At 37.0% G+C, this 17,085-nt stretch overlaps 1 protein-coding gene across 6 annotated transcripts; it reads left to right on the forward strand.

Annotated features, from left to right (window-relative positions):
* The first annotated feature begins 6,462 nt into the window (after positions 1-6,462).
* LOC131993899 (inhibitor of nuclear factor kappa-B kinase subunit alpha-like) lies at positions 6,463-14,998 on the forward strand. Of its 6 annotated transcripts, none has more exons than XR_009396361.1 (22): positions 6,463-6,730; positions 7,946-8,097; positions 8,183-8,277; positions 8,379-8,496; positions 8,584-8,653; positions 8,751-8,839; positions 8,946-9,035; positions 9,158-9,282; positions 9,633-9,740; positions 9,837-9,972; positions 10,080-10,280; positions 11,063-11,165; positions 11,502-11,625; positions 11,895-12,046; positions 12,140-12,201; positions 12,284-12,393; positions 12,478-12,527; positions 12,833-12,941; positions 13,066-13,213; positions 13,597-13,740; positions 13,940-13,989; positions 14,294-14,373. XR_009396361.1 is itself a non-coding variant. In XM_059359965.1 (22 exons), exons 2-22 carry the CDS (start codon positions 7,993-7,995, stop codon positions 14,696-14,698), a joined length of 2,205 nt encoding a protein of 734 aa, XP_059215948.1. In that variant the 5' UTR covers positions 6,463-6,730; positions 7,946-7,992; the 3' UTR covers positions 14,699-14,998. The 6 variants fall into 6 exon arrangements, 2 of the variants coding, with proteins under 2 accessions (XP_059215948.1, XP_059215949.1); XR_009396362.1 differs by having other exon boundaries at positions 13,597-13,678; positions 14,294-14,369; XM_059359965.1 differs by lacking the exon at positions 13,597-13,740 and adding an exon at positions 14,639-14,998 and having other exon boundaries at positions 14,294-14,393.
* Positions 14,999-17,085: the final 2,087 nt, after the last annotated feature.

A 17,085-nucleotide genomic window follows, 5' to 3' on the forward strand; every position in this document is an offset into this window, starting at 1 on the left:
GCTTCACTGCTGGTCCTCCCTGCATCACCTCCCATTTAAAAACACACAGCCTACAAGTGGGAGGGGTTTAGCAAATCATATGAAAACATCACTAGGGCTCAATTGCTGATCAGCAAGTTCTTGACCAAAGAATGTGTCATGTCCTGTGACACGCACACACACACACACACACACACACACACATTGAACACCCCCTCCCTCTCCTCAACCACAGTGATACTGTTCAAAATAATATATCCAAAATTGGTCATGTCACCTTGCAGCTGTGGATGCTGAAGAGCATGTGTGATCAAAGACGGAAGGAAGGGTTTGACATTGATGAACAGTTAACTGGATTTTAAACATTTTTCCCACATCAGAAATTTGGTCTGTAGACACCCCAACAAATTCATAAAAAGATATTTCAGACATTACATGATGTTTTAATGAACTTTGTAATCCAAAGTTGCTCAAACTGTGGCCCTAGGGGATAATGGCGGCCCTCAGGAGCATTTTGCTTGGCCCCCATATGTGTCAAAAAATGCATACATTATCATCTGCGGCCCATTTCAATACTTTTAGTAGCCTAGTGCAAGAAACGGCAACCTTAATCATGCATCTGTCCAGTTAGGAATGACAACTTGTGGAAAGCTGCTAGTTGCATGAAAGCTAGCAGGACCTCGACTGTGTTGCAGTTTTTGTCATCAGTGCTACTGCTGTTATCTAAAGCCAACTTTGAAAAACAATGTATGGTTTAGCAGAAAAGGAGGTTTCATGAAAAATGAATAAACTCTACAGATAAGATCTGCCTTACTTGCAAACAGGTGAATAAGGTGAATTAAATCAGATCAAGTAAAAAGTGAACTCATTATTCCTGTTTTAGGAGTATATGCAATTCTGTTGTAAAACTGTATTAAAAATGTTTGTTTATAAAGCAATTCAAAGCCTTGCTCCATCTTATGTTACATCTTCCAGATGTTTACTTTATTTATGTATTTATTAAGAAAGATAAACTTTTGATCAGGTGATTTTTTTTATGCGATTTAATTTGATTTAGCCTTTAATTCTATACATTTGACATGTGATTTTATTGGTGCCACACACACACACACACACACACACACACACACACACGAACACACACATATAAGACCACAAGATGTGTTTATTTAAATAAACACATCCTGCGGTCTTATATACCACAGGATGTGTTTATTTAAGTTATACTGTGAAGGATAAAGTGATCTAATTTCTTCTACAGAACAGTGCATCTGTCCTGACGTGTACATCCTCGTGAATCACCTGCCTGTGACTACATGCAGACAGCTGCATCATTAATTCCAGAATAGTGTGTTTTCTGAAACATGAAAGAATTATACTTATTTACCAGATAAGTGACTTTAACCAACTTTGTTATTTAAATCTGGTTTGAATAACTGATCAGCTGTCTTTTAATACTACATTCTTTACACATCTTATTCTGATAATGTAACACAACTTCCTGTAAAACAATAGGCATTGTTATGGACTTTGCACAGGGGATTTCTAGACAAAAATCTCCCTGCGCTGTAAATATTTCCTCATTAAATACTCTGACGCCTGTGTTACTCACATTTCCTCTTCTTTGAAAATTACAATAGCAAGATATGACACCTTCATGCAGAGCTTTGTGGACCGGAAGCCTTTGAGGGATGAGATAAAGCACATACAACATGCAAGTCAGGATGCAAGCAGCTGAATATAAATATTCATCAATTGATTGAGTACTAGCTTTCTCTGATAAAAGTACTACTTTAAGTTTCATACAGGTGTTTTACAAAAAAAAGAGAACTACATATTACACAGAAATGACCCAACCCAGGGAAACCCAGGATATTTGTGGTTGGAGCCATGCAGCTGCAACCTGGAGTGTTTTTTTCGACTTCGGTAAGTCGAAGTCGAAGTCTTCAATCCCCCCCCTCCGTAAACTGTCCTAAAGGCTCAAATTCAAACTTTCTGGGTAACTTCCTCTAATACATCTCTTCTAGATGTTATTTACTCTATAAAATTGCCCTGATAAAAGGATCCCGCATATGCTCCCATTTCCTGAAATGGGAGGACTTTGCTGTGTTAATGAGCTTTAAATTGTAATGTGGAAACGCTGGGAAAAAAAAAGACCAATTGTACATTATTGCTCTGTGCTAACCACAGACGTCTCCTGTTTCTCGTAAGATTTTTTAAACATCTGAAACCAATATGGACACAGTGTTTACTATTTCAGTGGTGCAGGGGTTTCTTGCTCATTGAGGAGGATGATCTGGATTTCTTGACGCAAATCCTGAGTTTGGTTTAACAAATTACCATGGACACCTCATCAAGCAATCATGGGCTTGTATGCCTCTGCCAACAAGTCAAGTAGCAATTTACATCCACGTCTGTTCAGACTCAAATGTAATTAGACAGCAGACGATGCTTCAAATATGAAGTTGCTACAAAAAAGCTCAAAATTCACACATCTTCAATGCGGCACCACAAAAGATCTATACAATGAGCACAGTTTTAAGGTGAACACGTCAGAAAAAAGTATTTTTGCAGAGCATTATAAGATCACAGTGAAATGAGTCGTTAACCTTTAAAAAAAATGGCCAAAAATGGCATCACTTTATCATTTTATCCTATAACACTATAGGTTTGTGTGAAATTTTGTCATGATTTGTGTCTGAATTCTCTGAGGTCACAGACCTTGACCTTTAACCTCCAAAATGTAATCAGTTAATCTGTGAATCCAAGTGGACTTTTGTTTCAGATTTGAAGAAATTATTTAATTCGCTCATAAGAGTGGGCCGGACGGATGTAGACAGAGAGACAGATAACCTGAAATCATTCAGACTCCAGCCATGGCTATCACCAGTGCAGAAACATAAGCTAATAAAAAAATATTACTGTTTGTTGTTGGCTTTTACCTCATAACTACTTCATGCAAAGATACAAAGTTAGTGTTCCGCTGAGATTTATTTTTCCAGAGTAAGAGGTGTTACAGGCCTCAAGCATAAGCTATCTGTGAAAAGATGACATGTCCAGTTTTCACTGCCTACAATAACCTTTGATAGAATGCCTGATAGAAATATAGCTTTAAACCAATAAGGTATGACTGTCACTGTGTTATTCCCTCATAACAATAAGCTCACATCCTGCACAGTAACATGTAGTTTCTTCATTTCTAGACTGTAGGAGTTTGCACATGAGCAACACACTGACATCAGTGCAGACAAAAGAGGAAGGAAAAATGAGTAACAGAAGCCTGCAAAAACATAGTGTTAATTTTGTTTTATTTTTCAGCCTAATAAGATCAAATAATAGAATAAGCAGAATTGTTCACTATCTGATCAGTGTGGTCCCCCATCTTCTTTCCGAGAAAATCTTTTAAACTCCAAGAAGGGAAGTAGATTCTTATTTTCTATTTTCTAAATCCTGATTATTAGAGCCTGAAACAATTGGCTTTCACTCACTCATTTACACTTTTTACACCAGTTAACATTCACGTGATAAGAATTTCGGACCACATGTGTTTTCAGCTTCTCTATTTAATCACAAGACACCTGTCTGCTTCCGCTTTCCAGTGTACAGAGGAAAAGTTGAATTCCTTTTAATAAAAATTGTGAGGCGAAACACTTCTGAGAAGCAGCTATGGGGGCTGGTGTGCATGCATACATGTCACTTGTTCAATTTCCAAACCAACTATATATATACCTATATATAAAGTATTACCTAGACTTCTTTATAATCTAGAGACAAATAACAGAATTGACGTTTTATTTGTCGAGAAAGCAGTGCAGTAAGTAAATTGCATAATGAATATACAATAAATGTATAATAACATAACTGAAACAATTTTGTGAATATTGTTTATTGGATAACTGGTATTTGAAATATGTCTTGCATCACAAATTGTTTCACATAGAGGGAAACTGATGGCAGTTACAGATTATTACCAATAACGTCACTCGTCCTCATTGCATCAGCCCTTAAACGCTGCTTTGACCATGTTGTCATATTTCCTGTCTAATTGAACAATTCTCATGGTCCACTATGTGCGCATCTTATTAAAAATAGATTGAGAAATCATGAGCTCTTTTTGATTAATCAACCCTCTCAAAGCACGTCATTTTATCCTTGTAATGTATGAGTCCATTTCTTATTCTCACGAAAAGATTTGTTCATGCAGCTGTGAGAAAATGCCCTTTTATTAATGTCATTTCAGTTTGATAATTGAAACACTGACCAAAACTCAAGGGTCTTAAAATATGTGGAATGTTGCAAATATTTGTAACTCTGGTTGAAGAGCACTCACTTTTAAGAACCAGGTGGAACACCTGACCAGTAGACAAAGATGAGTTCTGGATTTTTAGATTTTAAAAAGTACAGTGTTCTTCTATAAGACTGTTTTTCAACCTACTAGTACACTTACACTTGATTTTGTGTGCATGCACAAAAAATAATATATACAATAATTAATAAATAACAAATGCCAAATAGGATAAATGTATGTATATAATGCGTATATAACGTATGTATATGTCTTATTGTTTATATTCTTTATTCTGTTTTTTATATCTATGTGTCTGTATCTTGAACTGCTGTGACAACTAAATTTCCCCACTGTGGGATAAATAAAGTCATATCTTATCTTATCTTATCTTATCTTATCTTATCTTATCTTATCTTATCTTACCTTATCTTTCCTTTTCTTTTCTTTTCTTTTCTTTTCTTTTCTTATCTTATCTTATCTTATGCATTCCCTCCAGCTTAAAGCCTCTTGACCAATCATGATGCACCATTAGTAACAGTGATAAAGTTGTGACTCATCATTGTTTCCTATCCAGATGTCTCTCTTTAACCAGCAGAAGATATATTGATTATTATTTATCTGTTAAGCAATACTGGAAAAGAAATGCCTCATTACCTCTGCTTTTTAATCAGATTTAAACACAGTAATTATGATGTAAGGTCAAATAACATTTAACTATATCATATGTATGATTTGAGTTTAAACTGGTTTTGTTTCTTTGTATAAACATAGGTCATCCTTTTCAAAAGTAGATCTTAATCTTAATGTGAGTTTATGCTCAAACAAAGGACTAACAACTGCACTGTAATGACTTTGGATCATGATAAAAGTTTTGCATGTGGCAATATCTAGTGAACACATAAAGATCTTGTCAAAGTTTTAGAAATAGTTGTTCTTAGCTGCAGACATTTTGTTGTCACGAGATTGCCAGCATCCTGGTTCAGGGGAAGTAGGTGTGTGTTCTCTGGTCTGTGGTCTGTGGTCTGGTCTTGGGTCTCTGTGGGTGACGTCACGGAGACCACGTCCATTATTTATACATTCTATGGTCTTGAGTAACCTTAGGTTTCTGCCTTTCATGTTCATTTCACAACTTTAAATTATATTGTGTTTGAAGAAAACAGAGGCCAACATATTATCAGACTATTTTGAAGCCCTTTCTCTTGATTTGACGTCAACTCATGTCCATATATAATAATGATAGATAGCATAAGGTGTGTTATTAAACTGATATATGGTATAACTTAAAAGGAGAAACGGTCTTTGTGATGGCCACATCTGCTGCCACAAGGCTGATTTAATGTTGGTCACCATCCTGCACACCCAACAGCTTGTTTTATTAAGTCTTATTGTCCAGTAGAGTTATGTTAATCCACTTAATTTAATGGCCCTATAACTCCATAAAGTTTATTTCAGTTTTGCAAAGATAAAATATAGCTTTTTGTACATCTGTGTTTTGTCATTTTGTGTTTAGTCCACGGCAAACTTTATAGGATATGTTCAACAGACGTCCTCTGAATTTTTGTTGTTGTTGTTGTTTGTTTTAGATTGCTTGGTCCATCATTGCATCACACGTACTGTCTCTCTGTGTATGTCGGTCTGTGAGGACAACAGGGACTGAGCCATCATAGCTGTCAGCACTGTGATGAATCCTTCATAACATCTATATACAAAGAGGTCTTTAAGGGTTTAAAGCGTTTAAAACTTCTTGTAAGGACTGAGAAAGTGCTTTTACGATGTGCAATACCATGAACGGGTATTTTTAAGACTTTCAATTCTGATCTGAGAAATGTATCAAAGCTACTGAGAAAAACTGTAAACAAAGGACAAACTATGGGGCTACTGTTCTGTGACGTTCAGATCATCACTGAAGCTGTGCATATGGCACCATCTATGGGACAAGTTTAGACCTTGTCAAACGTTAGAAATAGTCCTTCTTAGGTGCTATTGATGGGCCAGGTTGCTCCTATGCTAAAACAACAAAACAATAAGCGTATTTAACAAAAACTGTTCATATTAAATCCGCCAGTGTACACTTTACTGTTTGTTTGGGTGTGGGAGGATGGGAAATCCCCCAACAGAGGGAGTAGTCCTGCAGAAAGCCACATGTGTCCCATCCACTGCTGTTTTATCAGACACGCATGCGCAGTAGCAATGTCTGCCTGTCAGTCTACACTTTCACTTTGCGTATTTATCGAGCAGCTTTCCACTCAAAAATACTACGAAAATACACCATAAACTTCAACTTTAAAGACATGTTTGGCGGGCTAGAAAGGGTGAAGGTATAATTTCGCCGGTTTAACCTTCTTGCTGAAACACTTCATAAGAAAACGAGCCGTAAACAACACGGTGAGCTAACTGAAGCAACAATGTTCAGGCATCTAAAGTAAGCTAACAGTCACCTGTCGACTCTAACCTCCTGCACAGGTGAGTTTATAATGTTTTGTGAAGTGTTTTAGTAGACTTTTTGTTCAACATTGTGAGGCTGTCTTTGAATTATCTGAGTTCAACTCTGTAACATGGTAACAAAGGGCTAGGACAGCTGAGCAAAGTGAAACATAATGAGCAGTAAATGTGATAAAAGATTACATTAAACTGTTTTCCCTTGAGGAAATCATGTCACTGTACAAAAAAATATGTGCACCACTGGAATATAAAAAAAGATAACTAAACAGAGGCTGTAAAATATAAATGAATGTGAAAGTAAATGATTTCCTTCACGTTTTTGTAAGCATATCGAGCTCATACCTTCACAAAACAAAAGACCAAAGAAAGAAAGATACAGTCAGCTTTTATACTAAGGTGTGACAGAAGAAAAAAAAGGAAGCTATCTCAACAGTTCACATTAAAAAAATGCATCTGGCTCTCTGATCTGACTGTCTTGTCCTCCCTGTATCTGTGTGGAAATGACTAGTTAAGACGATCTATAGACGCCTTTATAGGTAATTTCATACATTAAGAACGCCATATATCACAATAAATAATAATAATAATAATAATAAACCATTTTTAGAACAATATAGCATATTTTCTGCCAATACAATATATAAATTGTCTACAATAAATAACACAGGTAGATATAGACATATACAAAGTGTATTTCCACATTTAATTAGTAACTTTAGTGCAAAAGTTAACATTGCACTGAGTGAAAAAAGTGTGAGTTAAAAAAACAACTGCAGTCATCAAATGATGTTCTCTCAAATCAGATTTCATCTCAGAATTTCTGAGAAACTTGAGTTACTATGTGCTTGTTATTATCAATGTAGATGATGTAACTGTGTATCACAGTATTTTGAGATATGATGTAATGATAAGTTAGCACATTGAATTGTTGCCCCATCCTGCATATTTAATATATGAAAGCTAAACATGGGAATAAGATATAAACATATATAAGCAGTAAATACAGATTTTTCTATCACATATATATTAAAAATGCTTAAATATGTGACAAATGTTTTAGCATGTTCAGTAGAGTGGGAAATGCTACTGACATTTTTATGATATTTTTATAAATAAGTATTAAAGGTTCAGTGTAGATGTATAAATGCATAAAGAACAGAAGCCTTGATTAAGACCTACATTGTGGTCTATGATGTTTCTGGACAGTGACAGATTTTGTATTTTGGCTCTTTTTAGCGAACAGACTACCTCCGTTGCCCAGCGGCTCCAGCTGACCTCACACTATGGAGCGGACTGCACTCAAACAGAGCCAGCCGTGTGGCTCCTGGGAGATGAAGGAGAGACTGGGGATGGGAGGCTTTGGGCACGTCTACCTGTACCAGCACCTTGTAAGTTCTGCCTTACACCTGTATACCAGGAGAATGTAAACTTCAGACCCAGATGATTTACTCCCGGTCTGTGTCTGTTGAGCAGGAGTTAGGGGAGAAGATTGCAGTGAAACTTTGCCGCCTGGAGCTAAACTCCAAGAACAAAGATCGCTGGGGCAGAGAGATTCAGATCATGAGGAAGTGAGTGTAAATCATCCACAAAGCAGCCCATGAACAAATTTCACTGAAAATGTTCTTCTTGTTAAACTATCGTTGCATGTTTGGCTCTCTTTCTGTTACAGGCTGAACCATGTGAATGTCGTTCAGGCTAGAGAAGTTCCAGAGGAGATGAGCTCTATTGCTTTAAATGACTTACCTCTGTTGGCCATGGAGTACTGCTCAGGAGGAGACCTACGCAAGGTACCAAGTGGGTATTTTGTAAAGACTCCAAACAAGTTGTTGTCTTTTCAAACATTTCCATGTTAACCTCTATATGTCTTCATTTAGGTTTTGAATAAACCAGAAAACTGTTGTGGGCTAAAGGAGAGTGAAGTCCTCTCGCTGCTCAGTGACATAGGTAGTGTTTCCACTCAGATTTTACTTTAACAAAAAGTTACTGTTATCACATGTTGATGCATAGATATATACATATGTTTTTTTCTTTACAAACACAGGTTGTGGTATCCAATATCTCCATGAAAATAAGATAATCCACAGAGACCTAAAGCCAGAGAACATAGTTCTGCAGGAGATCAGTGGCAAGGTGAAATAATTTATTTTTGTACATGCAAGCTGCCTGCATAATCTCCAATTTCATATATGGTTTTCTGTGCCTTGCTTTCATTATGAAACTATGCTTTTTCCTCCAGCTTATCCATAAAATTATAGATCTGGGTTATGCTAAAGACCTAGAACAGGGCAGTCTCTGTACATCCTTTGTTGGAACTCTCCAGTATTTGGTAAGTTTTGCATCACAATGACATTGCCCTGGAAACAATGTTTGTTGTTGTTGTTGTTGTTGTTTTCAGTAGATGTTTACAATCAAGCCCTGTTTTTGTAAATCTATCTGTATGTGTGCCAGGCTCCAGAGCTGTTTGAGAGTAAACGCTACACTGTATCCGTGGACTACTGGAGCTTTGGGACAGTGATCTTTGAATGTACTTGTGGCTTTCGCCCCTTTTTACATCACATGCAGCCTGTACAGTGGTGAGTCATCAGCAAAGTCTTATATTCAAGTGTTACCACAATATATAATGATACTAAACTATGTTGTATTACATTTGATATCAGACACATTAAAGACTCACTGAAATCCAGGAATGTATGTCACACAATTGTATATGTATACTTTTGCTTTCTCATTTATCTTGTTTTTATAATCCTAGGAAGCCAAATTTTTAATTGAAAATTTAAAAAAAAGTAATCACCCAGTTCTGTGTATGGTATAGAGGTTTTAGTATTGTAATGATTTTGACTTTTACTTTATGGGTCTAGTTTTCAATTTATTGGCTTTATATGTAGTTCTCTATGTTTACATGTTTTCTTGCTTTTTATAGGACAAGTAAAGTGAAGAACAAAGGTCCTAAAGACATCATGGCAGTGGAGGACATGAATGGAGAAGTCAGATTCTCAACACATCTCCCATATCCCAACAATCTCAGCCGGTAGAGACAAAAAAAGGCACTTTTTATCCCTACCTGTCAAGTGTCCCTTGTGCTTACTTAGATCTAACCTGTGTGTGTGTGCGTTTGTGTTCATAGGCCTCTGCTGGAACCAGTTGAGTCTCTACTGCAGATGCTGTTAATGTGGGATGCTGCAACACGTGGTGGAGAGCTGCATCCTGACACAAACAAGCCATTCTGCTTCACAGCTCTGCAGAATATTCTCAGCATGAAGGTTAATAACATGAACCTCGCTTGTATTTAGACTCCTTTAAACCAGGCTGTGTTTATATATTCTAATTCAGGACAGCATTCACTCGCTTTGTGTCTTTCTTTCTCCAGGTGATTCATGTGTTGGACATGACGTCAGCCCAGCTGCACTCTTTGGTTTTGGGTGCTGAGGAGAACTTGCACTCCCTGCAGCTTCGTCTAGAGACACATACTCAGACACACATCTCCCCGCTGAGTCAAGAGCTGCTGCTGGAGACGGGAATCTCCCTGGACCCACGCAGAACACCCGCACACTGTCTGCCAGAGGGATTGGTATGTGACACACACACACACACACACACACACACACACACACACACACACACACATACACATACACACACACACATAAAACAAAAATAGGTAATGTCAAACAGGCCCAGCCACAAGTACATACGCATCACAAAATATTGTTTTTGTTTTGAAGTTTTGGTCACTTCCGAATTTCACTGATCTTGCTGTTTCTGGTCATTGGATTTAAATTGTTTTGCCTTCAGATTTCAGGGCAGTTTAGTTAACATTTAGTTTCTGATGGGTCTTTTGTGGAATAAAATAAAAAGGGTCAACTAGAAGAAGAGAGGTGCACTCATACTCTTATTTGTATGTTAATGTTCAGAGCATTTAAACAACATGCTGACAGCTGTTTCCTGTATTTGTGTGACAACGAAGAGCATAGAAGGCAGACCAAGTAAGCCATTAAATAGGATAGAGAAACTAATTTTTCTGATTAGTGAAGATTCATTCCTTGGATTTTAAATAAAGGTTCTTAGTTTGGCCATGCAACATCTTTCCACCAAGTGTCATAAATACAGGCCAGAAGATTTTGCACAATCCTTTTTACAGACAAACAAAGAAATTGAAAAACCCCATCCAAAAAAAAACTTCAGTCAGTTTGTAATAAGTGACAAATTGTTTGCAGACTATAAGAATGCTTTCAGTCTGTCTAGCTTCTCTGGAAGAAAATGCCAGTTTAAACCTCAGCATGGACTATACTTGCAAACTGCCACTAACACACGTTTTATTATTCACAGTGATATATTTTTCTCTGCTTTCAGCGAGGCTGGGACAGCTCCATAGTCTTCCTGTTTGATAAGAGCCTGACCAAGTACTCTGGGCCACTGACTGCCAGACCTCTGCCAGACAGTGTCAACTTTATAGGTGAGATATACACCTGTAAACTGAGCTTTAGTCAAATTATATTTTAAAAGTTAAAAAGTCTGCTCATTGATTTTTTTAATCGCATTGACTAATAAAATCAGTGAAACCAGGAATTGGTAGGTCTTTAGCAGGTAAGATTATTAGCTGAGGAAGTTCTACTGGTAAGAATGTTGTTAATCAGATAAAAGTGCTCAACAGTGTAAGATTTATATTTATAAATATAGTTCCCTCTGAGTTTACAGTGAGTTTGTGTGTGCAATATCTTTGTTGATATTTTACCCCGTAATTCTGTAAATGTAATGTCCATGTTAATGTGGGAATCATGTGCTGTCTCAGTCAGGGAAACTAAGACACAGCTCCCACTGTCTGCACTGAGAAAGGTGTGGGGGGAAGCTGTCAGCTACATCTGCGGGCTGAAAGAGGACTACATCCGCCTTTACCAGGGACAGAGGGCCGCAATGTAAGTGCACAAACATTTACATTTACATTTAGTTATTTAGCAGACGCTTTTATCCAAAGTGACTTACAGGAAGAATAAAAGCAAACAATCAAGGTATAGTGCAATAAGAGCTATTAGTGCATCAATAAGTGCTAGTGACAATTCTTTAAGGAGTAGAATTATCGTGTGGTGCTAGGAAAGAAGATGCTTTCTGAAGAGCAGGTAGAAACACACACAGACTGTCCATGCACACTGAAACATCCTTACCATGTGTTTGTGTGTGTGTGTAGGCTGAGCCTGCTGCGCTACAACACCAACTTAACTCGGTACAAGAACCTGCTGTTCTCCCAGTCGCAGCAGCTCCGAGCCAAACTGGCTTTTTTTAAGACCAGCATCCAGCACGACCTTGAGCAGTACACCAAGCAGAGACACATGGGCATCTGTGAGTGGATGTTAATCTCCTGCTGTGATACACACCTTAAAGTAATTACTTAAACCTTAAGTGAACTATCTGCTGTTGTTTGTTTTTCTGAAGCTTCTGAAAAAATGCTGAAGACCTGGCAGGAAAATGAAGAGAAAGCTGATGAGTTTACAAAGGTAGGGCAGTTGTTTGATCCCTATTTATTTTAAACAAACTTACTTGCAAACACTACATGCTAAGGGTTTTTTTCTGACACAGGTTGCAGATGTGGGGTATCTGGATGAAGAGATAGTGGCTCTACATTCTGAGATTGTGGAGTTGCAGAGGAGTCCATTCGCGAGGAGACAGGGGGACGTAATGGAACAGCTGTTAGTGTCTCTCTGATGTTTTCACTCTTATTGCGTCCTTAACGGAATTCACAAAAATGAACTCTCATTTTTTCCTCTTTTCAGTGAAGACAAGGCTATTGAACTCTACAAGCAACTGAAAGCTAAATGCAAAAGTGAGTAAAAACATTACACATTTAAAATAGTAGACATGGGTTATAGGGGCCTCCTTTTTTGTTCATAGTCAGTAGTCTGCATAGTCATACAGTGAAATCTGATATTGCTTGTTGCTATTTAAAACAAATAAATAATTTGGCAGGAGAAATGTGCTGAAGGATTCAGTGAACAAATGTGTCACAGGGGTCATCTTTGTTTAATTAATTCCAGAGCATGGCTGTTAATGTGAGAACCAAGGAGGGCTTGTAGTATGTGTTTGCATGGCTGTGTCAGATGATAGTACAAGGACTGTGTGTTCATACAGGTCCTGACCCTCCACATGGCTACAGTGACAGCTCAGACATGGTGAAGATGATACTGCAAACAGTTCAGAACCAGGACAGAGTGCTGAAAGACTTGTACACTCACCTGAGGTAATTTATTCAAGTGTAGTACAAACAGATATGCACAAGTTCAGCACAACTGAGATATTGATCTACAGTTCCCTTTGTGTCTTTGTGGTTTTCCTCATCTTTTTTTTTTTCATGATTTCTATAGTACAATTCTTGTGTGCAAGCGACGCATCGTTGATTTGTTCCCAAAGTTGGAGAGAGCGGTGGAGAACATAAAAACCGCAGAGGCAGCAGTGATGCAGATGCAAATGAAGAGACAGAAAGAGTTCTGGTACCTCCTCAAAATTGCCTGTGTGAGTAAAAAACAAGAGGCACTACAGAGAATACTCTCAGCTGTCAGAAAATGTGATTACATGGACTTTAATGACCCGTTTATGATACTTATTGTTATATTACTGTTATATTATTGGGAATATGGCCTAAAGAGCACGGACATTCTTATTTAAGCTGGCGCTGTGTTGTTTACAGCAGGTAATTGGAAATGACAGTGTGAGGAAATATTAAACACGACACTGTACATTTCCAGCTACTTTCCTGTAACAGCTTTCTGCTCTTAGCTCAGGCACCATCTTTCTCTCTCTCTCTAACTATGTACTGAAAGATTCTTGTGAGAAGCTACACTACTCCTATAACAATGTCCTCTGCTTTGACTTTCACCATCACTTCGACTTCGTAGGAAAGGGGAGCAGTTAATGAAGATATGCAGCTGCCTTTATTACCAAAAGACAAAACCTAATCCATCCTTCATCGCTCCAGAAGTAAGATTTGGCTGACACTGCGTCTGTGCAGGCAGTCTGCAGCAGGCAACAAGGGGAATAAGGTGTTTGCATGCAACTAACATTTACTGTAATCAAAAGCAGCTAAATAAATGATTTGACCATATGGCCTTAGTGAAGTACATTCCAGACAACCCCAAAAACTCGAACATATACAGGTTATTCATGTCCATGGAAATGCACTCAGTGATGTTTTAGGAGCTTGAGTAATGTAGTTAATACAATGTGTGGTTGTGTCTTTAGGCCCAGAGCAATTCTCCATCACAGTCACTTATGCAACAACCCACTGACAGGTAAGAATCTGTACGTTTCAAGTTTCACATAACTCAATAGACTATTACTGTGGTTGTTTTCTCTGTTTAAATCTGAATATCCTAAAAACCAGCAGCTAGGTTTTGTGCAAATCACAAAGCTGCCACAAGAGGTCACCCTATGCACGAAAGAAGAGGGCTCATAATCGGCTCATTACTGTGACTTTGAAAACAGTAAAATGGAGCCCCAAAATCCTGAAAGATGATAATTTTATGTGGAACAGAAGTGGTTCTACCTCAAAAACACATTCATACCGTCAGTTAAGAGTCTTTTTTTCTCTTTCAGTGAAACTGTTCATCAGTTACTGGATGAGAATCAGCGTTATCTGAGTCAACTAACTTCTCTGCTGCATGACGCCACCCAGGAGATGGAGCACAGTGTCATGGTATGTTGTGCAGGAGAGAAGGAGCCTTTTCATGCATGTAAACAGATCCCTGAAGAAACCCACCGTTGACTTTTTTTGCTTGACCTAAAAGACATAAATGTGATCAGTCACCATATTCATGTTCACTGACTATAAAGTAACTTTTTCCTTTTTTGAAATGGGAGAATGGGATGGAATTGTTCAGTAGATGGAAAATGGAGAACGTGTGTTTAGTAGCAGTATTAATGTATTTGTTCTCAATCCAGGATCAGGACTGGAGCTGGACTCAGTACGAAGCAGTGAAAGCCCAACCTCAGAAGCTGTAGAAACTGACCAAAGACTGAGTGTTAAGAGTTGAAGACATATACTGTAAACAAGTGCCTTATCAGAGTTACACTATCTGAAAGCTTTGTGATTCCATATTGTTTCTTTTTACATGTAATGCTGTAATACAATGTGTGAAAAAGCATGATATGGTAAACTAATCATGTTTTAACTTCAATGTATGTTATTGAGTTTAAAGCTGCAACCAAGACTTATTTATTTTACTGGTAATATTGATTAGACTAAAACATTGCTGCTGACAAACTATGCATGACGGAATGTGAATAAATTTTATAAATGGATGGCACATATATTATGTTTTTTCCTTACTCTGCAAATGTTAAACTGTTAAAGGCAGTAAGTATCTGGTTATTTACATTCACACAGTGGACCAGACATACAGGAAACTGCTTGTTTATAAGACTCCGGGTTCAAAGTTCTCTTGGGAGCTGCTGAACTCCAAACAGCAAGGGGACATTAACACCGTGCATAAAATGATTTTAATGAAAACAACAAAAAGTAACAGACATTGTTGAAGGCAGTGCATTTAGTCGGGACATCTCGCTGTGTTTTCAACATATCTTTGAAAAATCAAACAGATTATTAAAGGAGGAAAATCTTAAGTATAAAATATTGTCTTGGAAGATTTGTTTGTAATGATTTAAAACATACCAGGCAAACATTTCACTGAATCTATTAGTAATATATTGGCGAGTAGTGCATCAAGGGTTTACTATTTGAGCTGAAAACCAGGTACTGATATAATAACAGTATGGATATGAAATTTCTGTAAAAATTGTAGAACTAAAAGTTCTAAAATATTCTTTGCCTTTTCTGTTTCAACTAGTTCTGCAACAAATAAGGTACTTTGGGCTTGGATGAAAGTTACTTTACACGGCTATAGAGAGCTATTAAAGGGTACAAATGTCAAGGTGCATTATGAGGGGTCACTTCGTTTCTGTTTACATGTGTTTACTAAGTATAATAAGTCCACAGCATGATTATTGATTAGAAGAATACATATTTGGTTGTGTTTGTTTATAAAAGATCTGAAATAATAATGAAATTACTTTTAACATGCTTTGGGGAGATGACGTCCAGCACTATTAACAGAAATGTTATATTTATTTGTAATACGTAGAGCGTGTACAAATGCTAGAAGACTGTGATTGGTTGGTTCTGGTCAATAGAAATGTGGCTATTTACTTGTACATTTACTTTTGTAGTTTTTAGTTTTGTAGTTAATTTTGTATCGTTAAGTTTTAGTCCAACAATACGTATGAACGAACCAGCAACAGAGTTACTACTAAAACTTTGCAAACAAAGATGCTGTAAAGTGTGATTAATTGTATGTATTTCGTTTTAATACCAGAGTTTTCATTACCATTTTCCTCTGCAGTTGGACATTTCTGTTCCTCTTTTAGAGTTGTTGTTTTTTTGGACTACTGAGAGGCCTTTATTATTTTGTCCACGTTTAAGGGTGGATTAAATATTGTCCAACTGCCTCATACACATTATCTGTTTCACACTATGATTTACACACTCTGTGTAACAAAATAACAGAATTTAAAAAACATCAACTAGAGAGGGAATTATCCCCCTATTCTACTTATACAACCCAGTACTCCTTTAAAATCATGAATATGATAGTTTTTATTTTTTATGATAATAAATTCCACCATTTATGTCAATTTGCTGACTCATACGCATTGGTTCAATATATACCCTTGGTGTAACAAAATAAAACAACAGCAGAATTTAAAAACAACAGATTTTTACGATTATGTCAAACGATTATGTCACAAATTAAGAGATTTAGACTCCCCATTGTATTTATAAGAACCAGTACTCTATTTAAATAATTAAGAATTTTAAAAATAATCATATTTATTTTTGTACTATACATATAAAACACTAATTTTGAGTCAATATAACCTGCGTCCTACTGAGGTTACGTGAGTGCAAGGCAGAACTGAACATTATTGCTAACTGATTTATGTACTGACTGATTTATTTTTTATTTATTTAAAATAAAACACACACACACACACACACACACTTTTGGAGGACAACTTTACTTTTTATTTACAGAACAAGAAAGGTCAATCAAATGCTCAAAAAAAATAAAGAAATAAAGAGTTGACATTTACAACACTAGTTGTTGTTAACATTGATTTCTGATAGTTAGACATGTTAGACATGTATGCTGATAAGCAAATCAGCAGACAGACAGACAGACAGACAGACAGACCAATGGGGGAATTTTATGTAAATGCTATAGATGCGTATGTGTGTGTGTGAGTGTGTGTAAGTGTGCATGCATTTTGTATTTATAAGTGCTTATATGTGTGGATATTTCAGGGAGGAGGTGTGTTGCAAAGTTCTTTGG

Source organism: Centropristis striata, chromosome 20 (assembly GCF_030273125.1).
Source record: "Centropristis striata isolate RG_2023a ecotype Rhode Island chromosome 20, C.striata_1.0, whole genome shotgun sequence".
NCBI classification, from domain to species: domain Eukaryota; kingdom Metazoa; phylum Chordata; class Actinopteri; order Perciformes; family Serranidae; genus Centropristis; species Centropristis striata.